At 45.0% G+C, this 24,775-nt stretch overlaps 1 protein-coding gene across 4 annotated transcripts in view; it reads left to right on the forward strand.

The window, feature by feature from the left end:
• Positions 1-1,100: 1,100 nt before the first annotated feature.
• Positions 1,101-24,775, forward strand: part of LOC115084002 (D-threo-3-hydroxyaspartate dehydratase-like) — a 205,280-nt gene continuing 181,605 nt past the window's right edge. Inside the window, exons 1-4 of one of the 4 annotated variants that reach the window (XM_029588236.1) lie at positions 1,101-1,228; positions 7,258-7,430; positions 10,450-10,730; positions 19,181-19,361. In XM_029588236.1, the coding sequence (XP_029444096.1) occupies positions 7,279-7,430; positions 10,450-10,730; positions 19,181-19,361 (614 nt within the window). In that variant the 5' untranslated portion in view covers positions 1,101-1,228; positions 7,258-7,278. Of the gene's footprint in view, positions 1,229-1,327; positions 1,932-2,053; positions 2,259-7,257; positions 7,431-10,449; positions 10,731-19,180; positions 19,362-24,775 lie in introns of those variants that run through there. The other 3 variants (XM_029588233.1, XM_029588235.1, XM_029588234.1) reach the window with 3 other exon arrangements.

Below are 24,775 nucleotides of genomic sequence, written 5' to 3' on the forward strand. Positions count from 1 at the left end.
GCTGAGACTTGGAGCACCCACCTAACCAAGAGGCCGCTGGAGGCAGCTGTACATTGAAATTCAGTGCACAGTTTCCTAACACACAAGCTATTTTATTTTGTATAAATCCCCTAGCAGTAAGCCAATGCCATGCTAATGCAGTGGGAGTTAAAAAGTGTGTATCCCAAGTTCAGCATTGGCTGAAGCACATTTTAACTCGAAAAGGAGGGGGTGTAGAGTTACAAGAAGGGAAATCAATCTAGCAAGCACTTCCTGCTGCTGGAGCTCAAAGGAAGATTTTAATGAGTCCTACCATGCACAGAGCAAAGGAAGGGGAGCTCAACATTAACTCTTCAGAGTTTTGTCAAATGATATTAACCACAGGAATACATCTTGAAGAAGCTAAACACCCTTTCCTGCAGCTCTCAGCCCAAACATACTTTTTCTGTACATAAAATACTGAGTTGCGGTCCTGGCACCAAACTCAAGCTAGCACTGAAACGTCCAATGCTAAGAAAACCTGGGTTAGGCCACTGCACCTCCGTGCACTGGGGGGGAGGGGGGAGTAATGCTTAATGCAGGGCTTCCCAGACCTATCTTGGGGACCCCCAGCCACTCCGAATTTCAGGATATCCTCAATGAATATGCATAAGATAAATTTGCACATTTGTTCTTGGAGCCTGAGAAAGGTGGAAGTTCAGCCTGAGCAGGAGGAGAGAAAAGCAAGGTTTGCTGCACTCAACCCTCTCACAGCAGGAGATACAAGTGAGGAAAAAGGGAAACAGTGTTGCCCTTCCTGTCGGCGCCCGGAAGCCCTATAACATTCCCTGCTTGTGCTGAGCAAATTTTCCTATCTGTTTGAATTTAAATGTCATTGTCGTCCAGTTTGGATTTTAGCTAAGTGGACTGTGCCTATGCTCGGCTACCCGCCTGGGCAGGTGCCATGCTCCTGTTTTCTACATGAGCTGGCGGACTGTAATACATTCTGTCCCAGTGGCTTAATGTCCTATAGGAGTAGGGGGTTTTCAGGGACACCCACACTAAACAAACTTTCACGGAGACCGTAACCTTTGCTCTAACCCAGGATTGCTTGTAGCAATATCCACTCCCTGGGCTAATAAGTAAGCAGAGCGGGCGCCTTAGTCCCCGCCCCCTCGATCACGTGACAGGCACAGCCTCACGTGACAGCTTTCGCGTCTTCCCCGTGCCCTTTGCTCCGGGAGTGGAGGCAGAGTTGTGTTGCCTGCAGGTACGGTGCCAGCGTGATACTGAGGCGGAAGGGGGATTATTGGGGGGGGTGGGATGCGTGCTTTTGCTGCCGTGGGGGGGTCTGTCATTACCCCCAAACTCTAGGCAGGGAATGGGACCGAAATCCTGCATCTTCAGGTCTGGAAAGCGATACTCCTCCCCAACAAGGGGACTAAGAGTAGACTTGGGATGCTTCCCCCTCGCCTTTCAGAGAAGACGATTTAAATTCTGGTTGCAGCCCGGTAGCAGCACTACAAACTCCCTGCACTACCAGCTACTCTGTGAAGTAATTCTAAACTCTTTAAGAAAATAAAACGCACAGCACCCTTGTGGCAAACTTCCACCCCATCCCAGTGTACTAATTCCCACGACTTGAACAGTAAAAAGTCAGCCTATGAACAGGCAGCAGTGCAAAGATTGCCACTTCAGTACATCTCTGCTTTGAGTTGTGCAGATTGGAAAAGCGAGCTAGCGGATCCCTCCACACAGGATTGCAGGCTCGCAGAATACTTCGCCTCGGCCACCCGTCCAGAGCACTGACAGACCTTCGCCAAATGCAGAATAAATGAACACAGACTGGAACTAGAAATATGCAACCTCCGTTTTTAAAGTTGTGATTAATCCATGACCAACAATGAGTTTCCAGGGTTCAAGCTTTTGGTGTTATGCAAGCTGAACTACTGTAACCGAAAAATCTCTGTGAGGTATTTGTTAGCTCAGTATGCGGCAGTTAGGGTCATTACTAAATCTAAGTGATAAGAGTGCTTCACACTTAAATCAATAAATAGTTGCATTGCTAACCAGTGGTACAGCAGTCGAAGTTTAAAACTTTGACCCTGATGTACAATGTTATTTATTTTGATGGGTCACGTTGCTTAGCTAATCTAGTTTCATGTTATATTCTGCCCAGGGTGCCATCTTTTTGTGTATAAAAGCTTAATGAGACCAGATCCTGTGCATTTTCCATAGCTGGCCCTATTCTTAGGAATAACTTGCCGTCTGAGCTGCGAACCGAGACTATCTGCACTTTCGTAAGAAATTGCAAGTTCTTTTATTCAATCGAGCTTCTTTTATGATACTGATTTCTTACTGATTTTGAACTGATGTTGTTATGTGCTTAATTTCCTATATAGTAAATCTTTTTTTGTGTGGTTCTAGAATTCTGAATGTCCATTGTGATCCACGAATGCTTTTGAAAATTGCAGATTACAAACTCAAAAATAATCTGAACTGGAAGCCCTCAGAAGCCGGATTCTATATGCAGTGCAACACTGGAGAAATAGAAATAAATGTAATTTCCTCCTGTGCTGTGCAAAATGTAGAGATATCAGGGATGCAAGTTTTTAAAATTAAGAGAGAGAATCAAAGACTTCCCCCAAGAAATGAGCAGGAAAAACTCTTTGTAAATACCGGAGGAAAGAGGAGAAACTGTGGCTATAGCAGCAGAGTAAATTGTATCCTGCTGCCGGGCCAGAAACAAAATCTGACCAGGGCCAGCACCAAAACCTTGGAATTGTCCTTGTTACTGTTCTCGCTGTACACTGTAACTTTATTACTATACTGTATATAATTTTCCTCCTCTTTAATTTTCTAACCATGATACATATTACTTTGGCAATGCATACAATTTGTCAGGGAAAGAAAGTTTCCTGAATCTGAAAGCTTGAGAAAGACAAACTCTGAGTAGGGTAGTTCTGCTTCTCCTAAGAAAGGCCGAACTCGTTCTCCAGGCATGCGATGGGGCAATGAGCTCCCGTGAAGCCGCAACCCCGACTCAGGGATTTTTTCTTTCCTGGTTTTTTTTTTTTTTTTGCCTATGGAAATCATGTTTATAGAGTAAAGCCAGTATCCTAAATAGCTGGAGAGAACCTTGGATGAAGGGCTGAGAACTTTGCACCCTGAACTAGTCGGTATTGCTGACTGCATGGAAGGTTTTTATCTTTTTTTTTTTTTTTTTGAGACCTTGAAAGTTTCTTCTTGTGACTTTAGTGCAAATCTTAACCCTAATGAGTGTTCTTGCATCTTCAGAAACATTCAGAATTCAATTGCCTTTGAAAATGAAAACAAGAGTAAATCTTTTATTCACTGATCTCAGCTTGCAGGTAAATAAGTAGAATTGTAAATCCAGCAGAGGATGCAGTAAATTTAAAGCTCTGTAAATCTGTTCCGTGGGCAGTGACTGTAGATAGAAACCAGGAATCTGACAACTAAGGACTGTAAAGCCCATCTAGTCTGCCCAGTGTCAGTCTGGTTGTAATGCCATAGAAACCAGTGGATCTCTGGTTTCCCCCTCAAGTTTTTATAACTAAAGATCTTCTGTACTTTCATCAGGCTTTTTAAAAATTCTGTTACTATTTTTGCCTTCATTACTTCACATCGAAAGCTTTTTTTTTTTTTCACTCCAAATCAATTTTTGAATTATGGTAGTATCTGGGAACTTTTGAATTGTGATCATGATGATTTGGTGTGGATTTGTAATTTGCAGGTGGGGATGGTACACATCACCTTTCCCTCTCTCACTTTCCCTGCTCCAGGGATGACCCCCAGCACTCTTCCTCTTCCCTGACTGCAGCCACTCCCTTCCTAGTCATGAGCACACAGGACTTCTGTAAGGAATCTCATTTGGCAAAGAACCAGTCCTCAGTTTCCTGATCTATCTCATATCCTCTCCTTCCAAGTAGTATGCAGGGAATAGAAGGGGAGGAGGGAGGCTAAGGCTGGAGCAGACAGGGAAGATCTACTGAACTCCCTAATGCAGTCCCTCCTCTCTTGTACAGAGGATAGGAGGAGAGGGGGATGAGGTTGGCATGAACAGAGTAAAGAAGAGTTACTCTGCTTCCTAATCCAGCACCTCTTCTACTATTTCTCCTTCCTGCCAAATAGCCCTCAGGGAAGGGGAGGGGCTATTATACCAGGAAATCTTTGTATACCAGCCCCTCCTCTCCTGGAGGGGAGACCTGAGATTTCATTGAAATTCCTGAGTCTCCTGCTCAAGTTTGGAGAATTCCCAGGTATGATGATGGCAGTAGAATGGCCGAGATTATACAGAAGAGGATGGGCTTTTAACTAACCAACATTTTGTTTAAAAACAATAATAAAAAGACACCACAGAGCATCTACACTTGAATGTTAGCTAAAAGGCTGATTAAAGAACCTTCCTGAGCTCACAGAACTGAATGGACCATAACATAGAGATGTCAACTTATCACACAAAAGGGGACCCCTATCCACCCCATCTCACTCTTACCTGTGCTCTAGTTTTCTGGCTCATGTGGACTTTCACATCAGATGTGACAGTTTTTTTCTGAGGAAATTAAGCTCCCCTTCCTTTCCTAGCAGCCGTCATAGTACTATCGCTGGGTTTTTGCTGGTGGGAGCTGGCACAAAAAGAGAGCAGCATGGGGTAGTGGAATGAAACGTTGATAAATCCTTCCCAGTTCCATCACCCGACACGCACACACAGTCCTCCAGTCAAACTCAGTTTGGACAGAGTTTTTTTTTTAACCGGTGAGACGTGGTGACTCATGGCTCCACTGGGTGACCACCTGACTCTGGGTTTCTAAGGAACCTGGCGACTCAGTCCTGATAACTTTTTTTTTTTTTAAATTATAAATCTTTATTAACATCAGCAGGAAATAGATCATAATACAAGTACAAGGAAAACTTTCAATAACAAATGGTATATCTCCCAACAACACAAAAGGCTCTCAATATAATCTCCCCCCTCAGCTACATCTTGAGTGCTTTGTTCTTATACACCTAAGAAGCAGAACACAATATAAAGCATACAGGAAGCCCCATCCCGGATATCAAAGCAAAGGCAGTGGCACATCAGTCACTAGGGGAGCATCTATAAAGTATTTAGAACTACACTGCGAGCTTGAGAGGACAAACTAAAAATATATATTTTTCCCAAATTTAATAAAAAAAATCTCTTTTTCATGTTGAAATTAGTAGTGTTTGACAAAGCCATCGATTCCATAGACCTGTCATGTAAGGAATTCCTCCACTGCCCGCAAGACGGAGCGGTCTCCTCACGCCATCCTAACGAAATTGATTTCTTTCCCAGTATAAATTCTTTACGAACAAAAAGAGAGCATCAGCTTTAGTCAGAATAAACTTTGACAAATCTTTTTCAAATAAGACCACCTCTGGCAGCAAAGGGGACCGCAGCTTCTGTAAATAATTTAACGCCTGCTGCCAAAACAGGCCCGAAAGGCACGGGTCAGAGACCCTTCATTTAGTTTGCATTTTAAACATAACAGCGAGAGCGTTAGTTTAGCACGAAATGCCAACCGCTGAGGAAAAATAAGCTCTCTGCAAGAACCTGAACTGTAGTTCACATAAATACATATTTAAGGACAGGGTTTTTGCCCCTTTAAAACAAACGCCCTTCTCAGTAATGGTAAAAGCAGCCTCTTTAGTCCATCTACTGGCAGCCACCCCAAATATATTACATTGGGACAGTTTTTGTAACGCTCTGTAAAAGAATGATATGGACATTTTCCTCCTCTCCGTATGAAAAAAATTCCTCTATCTTCGTTCCCCACTGCTTGCGACGACGACTCCCAGTGTAATGGCCCAAAATAATGCTTTAATTGCCGATAAGAGAAAGCATCATTAGCTCGAAGGCCATATTGATTGCATAAGTCCTGGAGTGATAAAATCGTTCCATCAACAGCTAAGAGCTGGTGTAGAACAGTAAGTCCGGCTGAGTGCTAAAAAGAAAATAATTTTGATTGGAAGCCCGGTGAGAAATCTAAATACCCCCGGTAGGTAAAAAGGGGGAGCAAATGCTTGGTAACTTCAAGCGAGTCAGGACTGTACGCGAAGCCCACCGGAGAGGAGAGGTTGAGATGATGTTCAAATTCTTCTTGCCAAACTATGGCCGAACATATCCCATTTGCCAGGATCACTGCTTGCGGGTTATAATACAGTAATGTAACAATTTTAGTAAAGAAGCAATGTAATCCCATACTCTCTATAATTCAAAAAAGATAAGGCATTCCACCTATCGAATGCTTTTTCAGCATTGAAACTAACCATTATGAAAAGAGTATAGGGTTTTTTTTTACTAGATAGTAAGCTGCAAAAAGTCCGAATATTAGCCCCCCGAACAAAAACCAACCTGACTTTGTTCAATATAATTTGGCAAATACAATGCCAACCTATCAGCCAAGATCTTAGCCAGAAGCTTTTGATCAAAATAGATCAAATAGATTGGCCTGTAAGAGGAGTCCAAGGTTGGATCTTTCCCTGGTTTAGGGATATAACTGTAATTGCAGCTGACGCTGAGGTAACATGAAATGCAAGCTGCAGCCCAGAAGCAGGCATGATGGGACCAGTACGCACAGTGTTGCCTGACAGAAAAGTCAGGCAATAAAATGTGAGACCGCAGTTCCTCTAGCCCCCTCCGATCAAACTCCAGCCTAGGTTTGTTTCAAATATGCATAATAAACGGCAGCTGTTGACAGATAAGGACATCTTGGCTCACCCGGTCTGCCCAGCTGCCTCTTCTTACTGAGACCCTGCTTTATCTGGCCATGTCCTTCCCTTGTCCTTACCACCACGCTCTGTCTCTGTCCCAATGGTATTTGAATTCCATCACGGTTTTGGTTGATCCTCCCAGGGCCAGCCCTGTACACGGGGCACTGCCACGCTCAAAAGGCCACCTCCTTTGTCCAGTTGGCCCTCTGTCTCAATGCTCAAGTTACACAACAGAGAGGTTGTGTAACTTGAGCATTGCAGAGAAGGCCACCCGGAGACGTGGCTGGAGCAGAGATATTTTGATTGAGACGGAAGGAAAGCCCGTGTCTTTGAAGGGACTTCCTCTGCCCCAGAGATCTCCAGCAGGGAACCCCCATCCTGCACAGGACAATACTTTTATCTTGTTACCTCTGAGCCAGCCACCCTCCCTCTCAGCTTCTTGTCGGGTCCCCTTATCCTTGAGCTCCCGTGGGAAACGCTACCCTCTCGCACTTTGTTGAAGGCTGCTGGATAATTGAACATTTCTGTCTTGCCTCTTTCCAGTGCTGGTGCCGCAGTTGGACGATGTGGATTGGTCAGCCCGTGGAGAAGCTGCCAACGCCAGCGTTCGTGGTGGACCTTGATGTCGTGAAGAAGAATGCCGGGAAGATGATAGAGCGGGCCCAGGTGCTAGGAACTCATCTGAGACCACACATGAAAACCCATAAACCCTGTACGTGTGTATGTATTTATTTATTTGATGCCTTTTTTATACCGGCATTCATGACAGAATCATATCATGTTGGTTTACATAAAACTGGGAAACAATAACCTTAAATACATTAACATAGTAAAGAAGTAAAAAAGTTACAATAAAACGGGGGTAAACAAAACTGGGGGGAAGAAGAAGACAGAGCATAGGAAACTAGAAAATAAAACCAGTTATTTGGAGAGTTCTACGAATTCAAGAAATGTTCATTGTGGTGTATGTGGATGATATTCTGATGGAAGGATTTTTTTTTTTTTTAAATGGGGAGAGAGCTTTCCTTCATCCTGTACCCTATGTTCTTTATCAAAGGGTAGAAATTAAAGGGGGAGATATACTTCAAAGCTCTACTGCTGCTTCCCTAGAATATCGAGGTAGCTCGCATTCAGGAATGGTTTAAGTTAAAGATATCGGATTAAAATTGTAAAAAATATCTTTGCATGTATTCGCTTACATTTACTTACTATTGTTTATTACTTTGTGCTTATTAATATTATTGTACATTTTTTGTTGTGATTCTCATTGTGTAGTGTTAACATTGTTTGGTTTCATTCTGTTTTTACAGTAGTGAAATCAAAATACATTCTGCTTTTCCGATATCAGTATATGTAAGTAGCGTGTCTGTGTGGGAATTGTAAAGACAAATGGCTCTCCACCTGGCGGCCTTTTTCCACATCCGAGAAGTAGTCTTTACTCAAAATGAACTTCTTAAATTGAAAGAATCTCACCGACAGTGCATTTAGTTCGGGTTCCATCCATCCGCACCCGGCCTGCACAAACTGTATCTGGTAATAGTAATTAAAGAAACTCAGAATAGCTGAAAATCAGAATCAGTCAAAATACAAAATCAATCCAGCTATATAGGGAACTCTATGAGACACTTACTTTGCAACCGTCATACGTAGCCGCAGTAGAATGATGGCTTATAATATCAAGCCCTTGCAACTCTGGGCTTGAATAATCATAGGTTGCTGTGAGTGTTTAGAATGCAAACATTGTGTAACCACTACTAATGTCTGCACACCGCTTTCCACCAGTTGGGTAAATGATATCTTACGTCCTGAAGTGCTCGCTCCAACACAGCAGTGTTTCGGAGTGTAGACTCCTTCCTCAGGGAACTTCAGGGAGGTAGTTGACTGGTGCAATTCTGTGTGGAAATGCAATTATGAAGAGTTCTGAAAAAATGCCAAAAGGCTATTAATATGACAAATGGCTGAGATTTGGAAGAAAAAACATAAACTTATTATTCTACATGTATAAATTCTACATGTATAAATTCATCTGTAAAGGAAATTTCCCTGCACCCCAATTGTACTGCCCTTTCATGTTGTTTCAGCGATCTCAGCCAGTGTTATTCACCGCTATTTGACTGACCACAATTATCATTTCACAGTAAGTTTATGTTTTTTCTTCCAAATCTCAGCCATTTGTCATATTAATAGCCTTTTGGCATTTTTTCAGAACTCTTCATAATTGCATTTCCACACAGAATTGCACCAGTCAACTACCTCCCTGAAGTTCCCTGAGGAAGGAGTCTACACTCCGAAACACTGCTGTGTTGGAGCGAGCACTTCAGGACGTAAGATATCATTTACCCAACTGGTGGAAAGCGGTGTGCAGACATTAGTAGTGGTTACACAATGTTTGCATTCTAAACACTCACAGCAACCTATGATTATTCAAGCCCAGAGTTGCAAGGGCTTGATATTATAAGCCATCATTCTACTGCGGCTACGTATGACGGTTGCAAAGTAAGTGTCTCATAGAGTTCCCTATATAGCTGGATTGATTTTGTATTCAAACTGTATCTGGAGCAGCTCCACCCCTATACGTAGAGCATCCTGTCGGGTGCTGGGGAAGTATAATTAGGGATTTCAGTCTCTCCTGCTGGGATCTGTTCCAGGCAGATGTGGTGGGCTCTTACTCATGGAATGTGCCCCTGCAGTTCCTATACTAAAGAAAGGCGAGCCGGGCGTGTCCGGGCACGCCGCCGGTAACACAGGCTCGAGCCCAGGAGTTAGCAGCAGGCGGGCCAAGGGGGGGGGGGGGGGGGAGGGGAGAGAAGGAGAGGGGCACCAATGGGAGGCGGCGGAATCAAACGCTGCCTCGCCATTGGTAGAGCATAGGGCAAAAAGTAAGATAGAGCAGGGAGTAAGGCAGTTGGGAACCAGGCAGCGAGACAGCAGGAGTTCTTGCTAGCGGTGTCTGATTCCCAATTGCGTGCGTTTGCGGCCCGCGGGTTTGCCTTCCCGGTTTTTCGTGGCTCTTACTCATGGAATGTGCCCCTGCAGTTCCTATACTAAGGGTCAGTGACACTAGTGGGGAACCAGGGAGAGTCCCGACAGTCTTGAGAAGCCGTGGTATGACTTGCCTTTCCCAGAGCTCTTAAGGCTTTGCTGGACGTTTTTGGCACTACATAAGTGGGTAAATGTTTTGGAGAAAAGCATCCAGTAAATGATGTAATACTCTACTGCAGCAGAACAAAAGCAGCCAGGGAGCAGTTGGGGGATTTGCATCATACGGTCCCATGATCTAAGCACAACAGGCCTAGCTGTAGGCAAATTTTGGATAACCCTTAACTAAACTTTCAGAGCCCAGAAATTTACGCACAACCTGTGTAAATTAGAACAGTGTGCACTGCAGCAGGTAGAGAAAATGGACACATTGGAGGGGCCTTTGTGGTCGTTTTCTGCCGTTATGTTCTCTGTTTCTGTACTATTGCAAAACTTAGTTTCATGCAATTGAAAACTTTTTCACATTTTTTTTTTGGGGTGATTTTTTCATTTCTGGGACCTTCAAGTGAACTGTATCAGGAATAATGCCATGACGGGATTGGGCAGTAATAGAATCCTCAGCTTGAAGCGAATCTACTTCCTGATCCTGGCATGGACTCGTAACATGTTTTCAGCAGGATGCTTGTCCTTCAGTAGTGATGTCTGCTCTTCCCCTGGCCCTGAATATTCCTAGCATTATTATCCCTTCCCCTTCAGGGAAGGTGGAGATCTCATGACGGGTGGCACCCGCAGGCGAATTGTTGTGGCCACGTTGGCTGAAGCCCGCTTCTATGCCGGTGGGGGTTTTGACGACATCCTGTATGCCTACCCGTTGCCCTTTGACAAAGTGGAGGAATGCGCCGCCTTATCCGAACAACTGGAGGCCTTCCAGGTGCTGATTGATAACCGAGAGGCTCTGGTGCAGCTGAGGAAGAGGAAGTTGGGAGGCGGCAAGCGCTGGCTGCTCTGGCTGAAGTTGGACTGTGAAAACGGCAGAGGTGAGTCGGGGGGTGCTCAGCAGCTCTCGCTATTTCATTTCCCGGACGACCTGGCGAGAATATGCTCTCGCTTTGCTGGACTGCAAAAATGATCTTTGCTTGAGGGAACCCAGTGCCGAACCTTTCACTCTGAGCCGTCCAAAGCAGATACAAGTTTTTGTGAAATAAGGAAATGTGCGTTTTTTTTTTTGTGAAAAGAAAATAGGTCAAATTAATGCCAAATTTATGCATTAAAAACACTGCAAAATTCAGTGGGCCATGGCTAATGTGTGTCTGTGAAATGGCGATGACGAATGATGTGAAAAGTGGCATTGCCCCCAAAAACTTCACAAGAGGGGAAAATCCAAATGTCCTCACTTTCTCACTTGGGTATGGGAACAAAAATGTGTATGTCTTCAGAGGTGAGAAACTGGATTTGCAGTGGCTATTTATTTTGTCCTGTATTTATTTTTGCTGACTGGGGTTACCCTTCAGGGACATCTCGTTTTCCAACAGAACACGGCACACCCCCATCCCCCATAGTATGCCGCCAGCAGCGAAAAGTATAGTCCTGGTATAGCTGGACTATATCAAGTAACCGTAGTTTGCATGGTTTATTAAGTTATAAGAATCGGCGTACTGGGGGAAGAGGGGTAAAATCAGATTTTCCAAAATTGTTTTTTTTTTTTCCCTTTAAAAATTGGGGGTCTTTCTATTTCTTGGAAATCAAAATGATGCTCTCAGCGGCAGAAGGGGCTTACAAGGCCCGGAAAGCTTATATAAGAGTCATCATTCGACAAGTCATATTGTTGGTCCAAAAAAAAAAAAAAAAAGCTGCGCACAATCTGCAAAGAATCCAGATTTCCAAGAAATGTGAGAATTCGTCTAGATTTGGAAGCAAAGAATCTTTGAATTTTAAAAAAATTAAAAAATGAACATGACTCTTTGACTTCTTCAGTGTGGCTGCTGCAAGCTCCTGGCTTCGCTAGTCAGATTGATGGCAGTCACTATTAGCCCTAAAAAAAAATAATGTAAAATGCAAAGCCTGAACTGGCAGTGATGGATGGGATGCTAATATTGCTAATTTCCTGCCTGCCTTGAATGTGTTTTGAGTGGCTGTCCTAGAAACTATTTGCTAACTTAAAAAATAAATCTCTTGCTTTGTGCAGCCTGAGGTTTCATCCCAACCCCCAGAGGGCTGTGCACCGGTGTCACCTTTGCTGACGCTGAGAAGGCGTGTTCGGTCGGATTGATCATTGCGCATAGATCCGACAGCCCCACGTAATGGTTCACAAGGAGACGGAGACAGACGTCTTCTCAAATCCATTTCTGTTCAAAGCTGGGGCTTGCCTTAGATGTTTGTTCAAGTAGAGAAACACTGCTACAATGTAGTGGCCTGCCGTAGGAGGCAGTGGGGGAAGGGGCCATGGAGTCGAGGAAGAGGGTAGGAAGGGGCATGAGAGATGGTGGTGGAGGAGGAGAAATACCAGTGAGTATAAAAGAGGCGTTTGGCCCTCTGAAACCCTAAAATGTGCCTCACGTTTGATGAGCACTTTTACTACTACTTTGTTTTTAATGTGATGCATTAGGATGCTACGGTGACATCACATCAGTTCCATATATGGAAGCCCATTCCTGCTGTGACATCACATCAGTTCCATATATGGAAGCCCATTCCTTTTATGATATCCAGCCCTTCCATATGTCACACCAGCCCCGGCCTTCCTTGTCCCCACTCTGAAGGGGAGGGTAACTGGGTGTGGTTCATTCCTGAGCAGAAAGGATGTTTCACTTCTAGGACCTTCTACTATCCTGGACAGTAAATTTTTTGACAGATGGTGCATTTACCGGGTGAAGAATCAGTTCTCTGATTCACACGCTCCTAACAATTCAGATGCGATCTCCTTGCTGTGCAGTAGCAGTTTCTGGCTAGGCTTTGGGAGTTCCTACACTCTCTAGGGATAGCCTTGCTACCTGAAATCCTGTGTAGCTGCACTTTTGCAGAAACAGAGCCCGCTCCTCACCTTTCCCTGAAGTACCACTTCGGCACAGACTCCTCTTCTCCCTGGTATGAAGTACCTTGCTGGAACATTGCTACGCTGACTGAGCAAGTCGGTTTAATTCTCCTTGTTCTTGAGAAATCACTGCAGATTGCTGCGTGGCTCCCGGATCCCTTCTGGACTGTTCCATGGCTAGGATTCCTTCCGTCACTGCAGATACTTGCCAATGCTTGGGAAACCCTCACTCCTCGACCTTAGGACTCTTAAGAAGTGCTAGCTGCTCTTTTGTTTCCCCCTCTTCCTCCTCGGCAGAGGGAGAGAGCTCACAGACCCTCCACCTTTGTTTAAGCAGCCGCCGCCCTGCCTCCTGCAGCGATGAACTATCTCGAACGCCAGGAATCTCTTATGTACCCTTGCAAATATGGTGCTCTCAAAATGGGCTGCGCTTTATACTCCTTATATCCAAATGTCCCTGTAAATGGGCCACAGTAGGGAATCTAAGGGGGGTCCCTACACTTATATGGAGCCCCATTCCTGCATTAACATCAGCAGTCCGGCTCTGTTTCTGCAGTGATGACAGCAGACCAGTTCCACATATGGAGACCATTTACTTGATTTAGTCTTTGGGTCTTATATGACAATTTCCAAAGGGAAATTGACCTTTTGGGGTACAGAAAAGGTTTTATGGACTGATCATTTCTTGATAAGTTTTTAGGGGATTTAGGTGGAAAGGATCAGATAAGAGCATCAACAATCTTCTCGTAAATGGGGCGGAAATAGATTCTGAGAATTTTTATGTCAAAGTGGATGAGTTGGTGGATGGTTTTCGGATGAAGTTGGAGGAGGGAGATTTTGGGAGTTTGCGTAGAGGTTGGTATAATTTGATGGAACAGACTATGAAGGAAGAGAGTGTGGAAAGTAAGAGAGAGAATGAATAGGAAGAGAGCATCTTTCCTTTGATACACAGTTGAATTGTCTGAGCTTAAGAGAGGTTGCTGTCGCCTGGAGAGACAATGGCATAGAATGTATAGTTGAGTATAGGAATTTACGGCGAAGGGCGAATACGGTTTATTTTAAGGAAATTGTTTTAGCAAAGAAGAAGTATTATATGAGAGGAGCGAAATCTGTGGATTTTTTGGGGAGTAAAATCGTTAGTGGGAGCTTGATCTAAAAATAATTCAATTTTTGATGGGGATTCTTAATTGTGAAACCTTAGCACAGTTTTTTGTTTTTTTTAAGAAAAAGTTGATTCATTAGTGGAGGGGTTGGAAGAGGTAAGGGGGAGAGGGTAGCTTTAATTTGGAGGTTTTTGATTCATTATCTTTATTGGAAGTGAAGCAGTTGCTTGCTCAGGTCAGACCTTCCGGTTTTTGTTTAGATGCCTGTCTGCCTTGGTTGATCCGGGGCTGATCAGATAAACCGATCGTTTGGCTTCAAATGTTGATTAATAATTCCTTGAGCTCAGGTGTAGTACCTATGAGTTGCACATCTGCTGTCGTCTCACCGCACCGGAAGAATGGTATCTTGGATCCCAGATTATGTAGTAGCTCTAGACCGGTGTCGAATTTCTTTTGTTGGCTAAAGTATTGGAAAAAGCTGTTACTAAGCAAATTTCTGATTACCGGGAACTGGCGGAGCTTCTGGACCCAGCTCAAGCTTGCTTCAGATATGGACGCAGTACAGAGTCTCTGTTGGTCTCATTGATGGCTGACGCCCCCCTGTTATTGGATAAAGATGAAGGAGCTTTGTTAGTGCTATTAAGATTTATCAAGCGCTTTTGATTTGGTGGATCATCAGTTGTTGAGTTGGCGTGAAGCATTAGGTAGGAAGGGATTGGTTTGGAAATGTTTGCAGAGCTTTCTGTATGAGAGGAAACAAGTGGCTATCATTTCAAGGGAAGCTCAATGACAGTTGATATTAGCTGTGGTGTTCCACAGGGATCTTCCCTTTCACCCGTTTTGTTTAATATCTTTGTGTCAAGTGGGGAAGATCATTCGAAAGGCTGTTTTTTTTTTTGGTTCTTTTTTACCTTATATCTACAAAGATGACGTGCAGATTTTGGTTCCACTGAGAACAGATCTGAAAGACTGTTTGTTGATTGTTTGGATTCTTTGAACATTTGGTTAAATATGAACAAGTTGGTTTTAAATACTGGATGGAAAAACAGAGATTCTGTCTTTAGGGAGTGGAGAGGTGGGAAGTTCCTTTGAAATTGATGGGTGTGGATGTCTTTCCAGAATCCGAATGTAGCCAGCTCACCTCCGTTTTTAACAGACTTGCTTATCCTCAGCTGCAAGGCATGTCTAAGAGCTGGTTTGCTTTAGAGAATGTTGCATTTGGGCTGCAGGCTACTCCTCCGATGGTGGTTGGCAATCTCAGCCCCAGCAGCCCTTAAGGTGGCATGTGCAACACACAGCCCCGCAGTGTGATGGGCTCAGTCAGCATGTGGATGTGTCAGAATATGGATGGGAGCTGAAGAGGCTCCGGCTGTGAAGTTAAGCAAGGGCCCACCCCTGCAAAGGCCTTCTGCCTCAAGAGAAACTCAGCAGAGCATCTCGAAGGCGAAAGCCTTCATTTGATCCTTGAAGCTAGGAAAAAGCAATCGAGAATGAGCTATTGGTTTGATTCAGGGCACACACTACAGGATCGGAACAGTTCGGAACCATCAGGAGAAGAGAATCTGTTTTTCCTTCAGGGGCAATCTAGGGGCCAGCCCCAGGATAATATCCAGGAACCCCCACCTTCCAAAAGGCCCAGGAGGGCTATAATGTTCCCTGGCTGGGAACTTTTGTCTCAGAATTTGAGGTTGAGGCGCAAAGCTTATCTAGCAGTGCAGGGCTCTAGGCGTTCTAGTTTCTTGAGTCCAGAAGAATTAAACACTCGCCCCCTCCTAGGGTCAGCTGCCGAGGGGCAATCCTAAACCCCTGTAAGAAGACCCTCAAGACCCGGGCCTCCAGATCTCCTGGAGGAAGAGAGAGAGAGCTAGCATTGCATATCAGTAACTCCTATAAAATATGCCTTTTCCAGGAAAAGGAAACCAGCATCCCTCTTTTCTAAGCTACTCACTCCCACAAGTTCTTTTTGGCAATGGAAGGGGACCCTTCCCACTAGTGTATTGAGAAGTCATCAAGGATGTCCCCCTTCAGGAGCAAGGGTGCTCAGTGAAGTGGATATCGTAGATAAAGAAAAGACATGCTAGGTAATGTGACCCCCCCCCCCACACACACACACTGCCTGAGAGGAGGAATAGTCTACTCTCAATCTCCCAAGCGCATCTCAGCAGATATGCTAACATTATGGTAGAAGGTGGGGGTCAGCACTGAAGGGTCAGTATATTGACCAAAATAGACCTCTTTGGGCGAGAGCTCTGCAAGCCTTCATTTCCGGAGGCAGTGGGGCCTGAGCCACCTAATATGGGGTGACCCAGTCAACCCAGGTTCTTCCCGGATGGCAGTAGACTTAGCATTTTGGGCAGGGGATAGGTACAAACTAGTGAGGATACTTTCAAGGGCGCTGACCTCAGAGGCCCTAAGAGAATGCTGGCACCTTGTAATACAGGGGTATTGTAATACAGGGTATTGTAATACAGGGGTATTGTAATACAGGGGTATTGTAATACAGGGTATTGTAATACAGGGGGTATTGTAATACAGGGGTATTGTAATACAGGGGTATTGTAATACAGGGTATTGGTATTGTAATACAGGGTATTGTAATACAGGGTATTGTAATACAGGGGTATTGTAATACGGGGTATTGTAATACGGGGTATTGTAATACAGGGGTATTGTAATACAGGGGTATTGTAATACGGGGTATTGTAATACGGGGGTATTGTAATACGGGGGTATTGTAATACGGGGGTATTGTAATACAGGGGTATTGTAATACAGGGGTATTGTAATCAGGGGTATTGTAATACAGGGTATTGTAATACAGGGGTATTGTAATACGGGGGTATTGTAATACGGGGTATTGTAATACAGGGTATTGTAATACGGGGTATTGTAATACGGGGGTATTGTAATACAGGGTATTGTAATACGGGGTATTGTAATACGGGGGTATTGTAATACAGGGTATTGTAATACGGGGTATTGTAATACAGGGTATTGTAATACGGGGTATTGTAATACAGGGGTATTGTAATACAGGGTATTGTAAAAAAAAAAAAAAGGGAGTCACCAGTTACCTACATGCGCTCCACTGTCGGATGGAGGCAGCGGTTGGGGAAATTGCTGGGGAGGCCAGGAGCTTCGGACTTAGCAGGACCTCATCGTCATATTCCCATCCACGTGTATCACCGGAGTCTGGCAAGGCTCCGTGTATGGGGCAAAGCTGACCACTTCCAGGGGTGGCATCGACCTAGCAACAGCCCCCAAAAACCTTCACCCAGGTCACGATAGTGATGCCAGCAGCTCAGAACATGCAGGGCACTAGGCCGCACTCGTACTGCGGCGCCTGGCGTATGAGCCCAAGGCAGCTCAGGATCCATCAGGCCTCCAGAATAAGACCCCACCTCCTGTGATAGTCAGACTGGGTTGGGAATAGAGTGGGATAGCATTTGGATGCTAAAGGTCTGAAGCAAAAGTAGCCCCTCGGGCCATCGAATGGCCACCCATGAAGGGACCATTCCATGAACGGACTGACCTGAAGGAATTCGTTTGGCAAAGATGCGTTTCAGAGCGGCAGGCTCAGTTCTGCAGAGATAGTTATCCAGGAATGTTTCAAGGCCCGGTTCCATCTTTCTTACCCGAGCTAGGGTCGGCTTTCTATGGGAAGCAGAGGCCCGTCCAGATCGCAGCAGGGGTTACTGTCAGGGAAAGTTTATTAAATATACATAGGATTCTCTTGACACACCTGACATTATAGAAGAACAGTCAAGCTGTTATTGCTACTTTGTGCCCAAGATGGGGTAGATGGCCTCTAGGGTCACCATACCAGAGGGATCAAGGAGGCAATAGCGTTGGGCCACCTATTATCAGGATAGCAGGGCTCCGGGCTCACTCTACGAGGGCAGAAGCCTCATCCTGGGCAGAGGCACCTCAGCCTCGCCAGACGAAACTGGCAGGGCAGCGGCGCGGTCATCCTTGCGCCTTCTTGAACACCAGAAATTCTTCCCACGTTCCGAGTCAGGGGCTGCCTTCGAGGCCAGGACTGGTAAGGCAACCCTGTTTCCCACCCCCCCCCCCCCCCAAGCCCAACAAGGGGAAGCTTTGGTGTATCCCAGTTGTAATGACAGGTCTGGCAGGATAAGGAAAGGAAAGTTAGACTTACTTACCTGATAATTTACTTTCCTCGATTGCTGCTATACCAGTCAGCATCCAGCCCAGGACGACAAGGGCGAGGAAGGTCAGGGGGACTAAGGGTATCGAGTGAGGTGCAACTGACAAGCGGTCCTCCTGTTGGCCTGCATCCTTTCATCTTACATTTGTGCCTCGCTCAGAACGGGTCGTTGCGGATTACAAATACGTAGGAAACGAATGCACATCCTTAGTCTTTAGAGAGGTGAGAGAATTTGTTTAAAAACAGGGAGTGTCTATTCGAGCTCTCTCAGCTGAGGAGGGAGAGACGTGTGGTGTGGCCCTTTCAGTGCCTCTCCTTCTAGCCATGTTTAAAAGCATCCCCATGCCCTGAACTTCCCTCTTCCCCACCCTCCAATTCTCTTCAAAAAGAAAAGGCAGAGGTAGACGCAGGAAATGTAAAGCAGAGTTTCATTTTAAGTTGTTTTTTCTTTTCTTTCTTTTGGGCAGCAGTTTCTTCCAATTCTTTGGGTTTCCAGTTCAGTAGGAATGTGCCTCATCTGAGGTCACCTCCACCCCCTTTTTATTCCCTCTTCCCTTTCCATTCTTCTCCAGCCATGGCCGTGGCCGTCCTCTGGCTGAGACCTAGCCAGTAGGGGCTACATGTTGAGTAATGGCTGGGCCGCGATGGCAGCCTTCACAGTGTCCCCAGCCCAAGAAGCAGGAGTCGAACCCAGGCCCAAATAATTCCCTCTCATTACACTGCACCAGCTCCTTGCTCTTGTTACCAGAGGGAGAGCGATGCAGAGAACAGTCTCCCCCCTGTGGCATTTTGAGTTGATTTTTCCCAGCAGGGGAAAAAAAAAAAGAAATGTGAGGAGAACTGCCTTGTACTGCCATGGGTCTGTTTGCACCACACGCTGCTCTGCTTCTGCTAGCGTCTAAACAAACACAGTGATTCAAAAGGCTGAGTTTTTTTCCTGTCCCTCTGCTCTTTTCACCTTTTCCATCTGTAGCAAGGAAGGGTCCGGTTTATAGCAGAGGAATGACGTGGTTGGGTGTTTCTCTTCCTTTTGAGGGGTCACCTCTCACAGTGGGCGGGAGAAGTCAGGAGTCCCGTTGAAGCAGGACTCGGCTGCTGTTCTAATTTTAAATAAACTGAAATGGTGATGTAAAAAGTTAAGTGCAGCACTCACGGCCTTTTCTCATCCATAATTTACCTTCCCAGCTGGTGTGAGGCACACAGACCCCGGGGCTCTGGAGCTGGCTAAGGCAATAGCCCAGATGAAGGAGGTGGAACTGGTGGGAGTGTATGCCCACTGTGGAAACACCTACGGCTGCAGTGGTGTACAGGAAATCCAAGCCATTGCCCAGGCAACCACCACAGCTACCCTGCAGTTTATGGACAAGTAAGTGAAAGGTCTTGGCTAAATGTGAATGTCAGGTTTTTGGGTTTTTTAAATTTTATTTTTATGCAACACAGTGTCACATGATCCTATGAACCATTATAAAACATACAGAACAAAAACAGTCCTAACCCCTCCCCAGCCCACCTTCCACCCCTCCCCCAACTCAGTTCAGTAGAAAGGCTTCACTCCGGTCAGCCAACCATGTTGTAAACGATGCCCAAATGGCCTCGAAATTCTCCACCCTGTTCTGTTTCAGAGCTGTAAGCTTCTCCATTTGGTAAATAAACAAAAGTCTCTTACATACTGCAAGCTTACTAGGCGCCATCTTGATCTTCCAAAATGCTGCAATTGAACATCTTGCCGCAATTAAGATCTTCATAACCATCCAATTTGTCCTCCTTAGCATCCCGTCAGCCGATGCCGAGAGCAAAAAGGATAACGGATATTTGTCCATTATGAAAGCCTGTAATGTCCGGAATTAGTATAAGGCAATTATAGGACATGACCACCACACATGTCCCATCGTCCCTCTTTCCCCATACTCCCTCCAACATTGGTCAGACATAGCAGGAAACATTGAGTTCAATCGAGCTGGGCTATAGTACCATCTTAGGTATATTTTAAGAGTTTTCTCCCAATTGTGTGGACAATGAAGTTTTCGCTACTCGCCATCAAATACTCCAAATTTAGTCGTCTTCAGAACAATCCAAATCCTTAACCCAATCCTGCTCATGTTTAAGAAGAGCATCTTCAGGAGGGTAACGCAAATGTCTATAAATTTTTGAAATAAACCCTTGAATAGATAGCCTTTTAGTACAATATGTTTCAAAGAGTGAAAGTCCCTTCCCATTTTGCCCCCACTGTACTATGTATGTAATTGCGGGCTTGTAGATAGGCATGAACGTCTCCCCTTCCCAGATCATGTTTCTCCTTCAAATGTGCAAAAGACATCCACCCCTGTGGAGAAAGAGTTTGACCCAATTGAACCAAACCCTTCCTTTCCCATTTTTTGAAATCTAGCGTTATCTAGCCCACTCTTGAAATCCTCCTCATATCTGATCCACGTCAGTGGTGGATATTCTCCCCAATCTCTCTGTGTATCCCACACTTCCAACATCCTCCTTGTCAATGGGTTACGTATACCTTTCCCTCTATGGGAGCCCCGTCCGACCCATAGCAACGCCTGCAGCGGGGAGTTTTGGAAAATGTGCTTCATTGCCCTTCCTTTAAACCATTCTAGGCACGCTTTTTCCTGTGCCACTCTTATAGTGCTTTCCCAAGCACCCGTCCCGTCAGATGTAAACAAGACAGCGGCAAGACAGGCGATGGCTCTTCTGCTGCCAAAGAAAACCTAAAACGTGTGTCTGAATTCGATTCAGTTCTCCAGGGGCCAGAGCCGTAGGAAGAACGTAAAACATTCATCTTCAAAACTGCTAATCTACCTACCCAAGTTAATTTGTCTCTCTCCACGTTTGCCTATCCAAACTTAATCCCTTAATTAAAGTTGAGTAATTCAGCTGTGATAAACGGACAATATCTCTTCTTATTTTCTCCCCTAGATATTTAACATGATGAACGGCCCAGCTAAATGGAAATCTATCTTTTAGTCGATCTGTCAATCCTGGCACCAGGGATATATTTAAGATTTCAGATTTACCCCTATTTACTTTAAAATCCGGCTACTTTCCATAATGTCCCAACTCTTGTCACCACTATTGGTAGGGAGACCAAGGGGCTAGATACAGTAAACATCACATCGACTGCGAACAACGCTATCTTATAATCTATTTCTCCGATCTGGATTCACCTAACCTCCTTATTAGTTCAGATCCTCTCAGCTAAAGGTTCCATCACCAATGCAAAGAAGAGTGGGGACCTTTCTGGTTTCCCGCCCCGACAGCAAGATGTCAGAATACCCTCCATTTACTTTCACACGTGCCCGAGGGAAATTGTATAACCTTGTGTGAAAGTTCTGCCCCCAAGCCATATTTCTCCAATACTTTATACATAAAAGCCCATTGCACCCTATCGAAGCCTTTCTCTGCTTCAGTTTCCAGTAAGAGTGCCTCCTGATTCGAAGCCCAAATTAAATTAAAAACTTTCTAAATCCGAGGTACCTCTCCCAGTGCTAAAGCCAGATTGATCCTCGTGTATCAGTGAAGGCCTTTCTCTTGCCAGCCTATCTGCCAGTATGTTCACAAGAAGTTTCACATCAATATTGAGCAGCTGTATAGGCCTATATATGACCCACAATTGGAGTTATACCTCTCCTTCATGAATGTGTTGGTTTATAGTCCTAGATCCTTTTGTACGAGCCCAATGAGCAGCAACAGTAGCTCTTAATGTAGCCCTGTGAGGGGTAAGAGAACAGTAGCATTAAATAGTAGATAAATGCCAAGTGCCCTACCCCCTACCCTCAATTTGTCCAGTTGTTCCTGTCTATACTGCTGTAGCTAAGGATATCTCCCAGCTGTTAGATGAATAAGCTTGACCCACTGCAGATATCGCTCCTTATCCAAGCCAGCTCTGTTGTCTTTCTGTTTGGTTCTCTACCACTGTGTAGAATGAGTTTACAAGTTTAGATACTTTATTTGTTTATTTAGGCATGTTATATACCATCTTTCCTAATAAAGATCACAACAGTTCACAAGAGACCTTCATAGATCATGGTTTAACACCATGACTGGCTGTACCTGAAGGATGGAAATACGGTGAGGGCTCTGCGCTAGCAGGGAGCTTTAGCATTTTTAAAGATACTTATCATCCGTGAAACTGTGATTTGATTATTTAGTCAAAGTTTGGATTGTAAATCAGGCAAAGGTGTCATTAGCAGAATCAAGCCCATTAGAACATGTTTCTGAGGGGAAGGGAGAACGGCTTGATCCGCATGATTACAAAACGGTTTGGCAATCCGTGTGTTCCCCCCTCGCTAAAAATAGCTGCTCTCCCTTCCATAGACTCTAATAGCATCGCCCTCCGTAATATCAGAGTTATTCCAGTACAGCTTTCTGCAGTCTTTCTCACTCTGAATCCACAGCTGGACCTGCATTTCCCCTATTGAGGGCAAGATTTCCTGCAGAAAGGGGCTGCTTTTTATTTGTGCATCTCACACCCAGCTCTTGCAGTGTTCCCAGCCTCCTCTTCCCTTCCCCCGGCAGGCGCATGCATGCACAATCTCCATGGAGAAGCTGGAAAGGTCAGTCACGCTTGCGAGTGATGTCATCCAGTAGTGCCGAGGATGGACGCGCATAGCTGTGAAGTCTAAATTTTTGTGTTGTGCTGAGCGTGTGTGGTGTACTGCACGTGCCCAGTGGTTGAGTGAGGTCCCCTCTGTCTTTTTTTTCTTTCAAGGACCACATAGGGCAGGTCCCATGGTGCTGTGATCATTTGATTGTGGTGTTCTCTCAGAAAACTCGGGTTTTTCATTTTCAGCTGTCTCTTTTTTTTTTTTTTCTCTCTCTCTGTCTTGACTTTCTCTGCAATGGCCCTACACCATCTGGCAGACTCCTGCTCTCTAGAGAGAACCTTTTTCTTCAGTTTGCCTGATTCCCTGTTCCCTGCCATAGCTGAAAAGAGAGCCACGGGGTTTGTGGTGTACTGATTGTGACATAAAAATGTCCATCACAGGTGAGGCATTCCTGTGTTCCCCGGGTGTATGTGTCAATGTTTTAAAACATTGTAATGTGGCCGAGCAGATTCAGGATCCATGATATTTTCCAAACTATCCCAAAGCCGCTTGACTTCGAGAAGCTGGAATTGAGACAGGGCAGGCTGAAACATATCCACACTCATGAAGAGACAGGCTGAAACGCATCTACTGGCTCTGCACGAAGTGTGAACTAGTTGAGGGCGTTCATTGTTGAGCAGCAGATTCAGACCGCAAAACCTTTGCAAGCCATCAGTTCCCTATGCAGCCCTTCAGGCCTGGGAGGCAGCCTCTCAATGTCCAGTGCATCATCACAGGCCGCTTCGGTGCGAGAAGCATCGATGCCCGCACCTGTGGAGGCTCTCAACATTAAGGCCATCGAGAACATCTAACCTCCTCTTGCCTTCTCTAGTGACCCCCAAGCCTGGGTCTTCAATGATTACCTTCTGCTGACCATTGGTTGCCAATTTCATAGCAAATCATAGTTCAAGGTCTTTATATTAATACAGAAAGCATTAGGTGAAGAAACTCCCATCTATGCGAGTTCCTTACTCAAAATCTACAAGCCCTCATGGCTGCTGAGATCACCTGGAGATAATTTACGAGATGTGCTGTCTCTGAACATGGTGCATCTTGAGAGGACATGCATGCGAGTGTTTAATGTTGTAGGGTCCCCACAGCTGTGGACTTCCCTTCCAGATGAGTTAAAGCTGATCGAGGGAACTCAAGCCTTCCAAAAGAAACTGGAGCGTCTTTATTTTAAGGAAGGCCTTTGGTTAGGGACCTGCTAGTCTTTGTTGTTGCCTGGCATGTTTGTCACCTGATTAGTTTGGCTCTGTTTACTATTTAGGGTATGGAAGATTTTAGTGTTCATCTGGCTTCCAGATTTGGCTTAGTGTGGAGTCCTCTCCATAAGTAAGATAACTGATGCTCTCTTGTCTTTTTTTGTTTTTATCCTTGGTCTTATTCTTTGTTGTGTAGACTTATCTGGTTGTGCATGCTCTAATTGTTTTCCGCCTAGAATGCAGGATTGTGCGGACTGGAAATTTTTCAATGTTAAGAGAACGTCAGGCGTTGGTAACTTCCCTGCTGCGTACAAAACGTTCTCAACAACAGAGATGACGGCAGAAAAGAACCAAATGATCCGCCCAGTCTGCCCAGCAAGCTTATGCCAGGATATCTACAGTGAATATGCCTGAGGTATATTTGCATAAATACAGAATGGGCAGCCAAAGGAGGGGATCTTAGTCAGTGCGTCATGCGGGCATCGTCGCACTGACGCACGTAAAGTATTATTACAGCACAGAGAGCTGGACAGACCTTCCTCGGAGCCCCGTGCAAACCTTGAATGGACAGGTAAGCACAAGACCCCCATGCAGGAGGAGTCACACCGATGCATGCAAAGCAGGAAGGCAGCGCGAACGGCTGACAAGCAGCCTCCTGGAAGAACCTTTTTAAGAGCCGGAGATTGCAGTTATAATAATAATAATTAAAAAAAAAAAAAAAGTCCATGCTTCTTGTTTCAAAAATTGTAAACATGTAGAGTAATTTAGAAAAGCATTGCAGCAGGTGAAACTGTGCTCTACACGTGGACAAGGCTGGCTGTAAAATCGCCCACCTGATGCCGAGGGTAACCTTGCATGCATATGTACTGTGTGCACGTAGATTTATCCAGAGGGCGTGGGAAGCGGGCTTTGCACTTTCAGGCATATTTTTTCCATTTTCAACAATATGGAGGTCATTTTCAAAGAAGTTACCCGTGTACATT

Source organism: Rhinatrema bivittatum, chromosome 2 (genome assembly GCF_901001135.1).
Source record: "Rhinatrema bivittatum chromosome 2, aRhiBiv1.1, whole genome shotgun sequence".
In the NCBI taxonomy this organism is placed as follows: Eukaryota; Metazoa; Chordata; class Amphibia; order Gymnophiona; family Rhinatrematidae; genus Rhinatrema; species Rhinatrema bivittatum.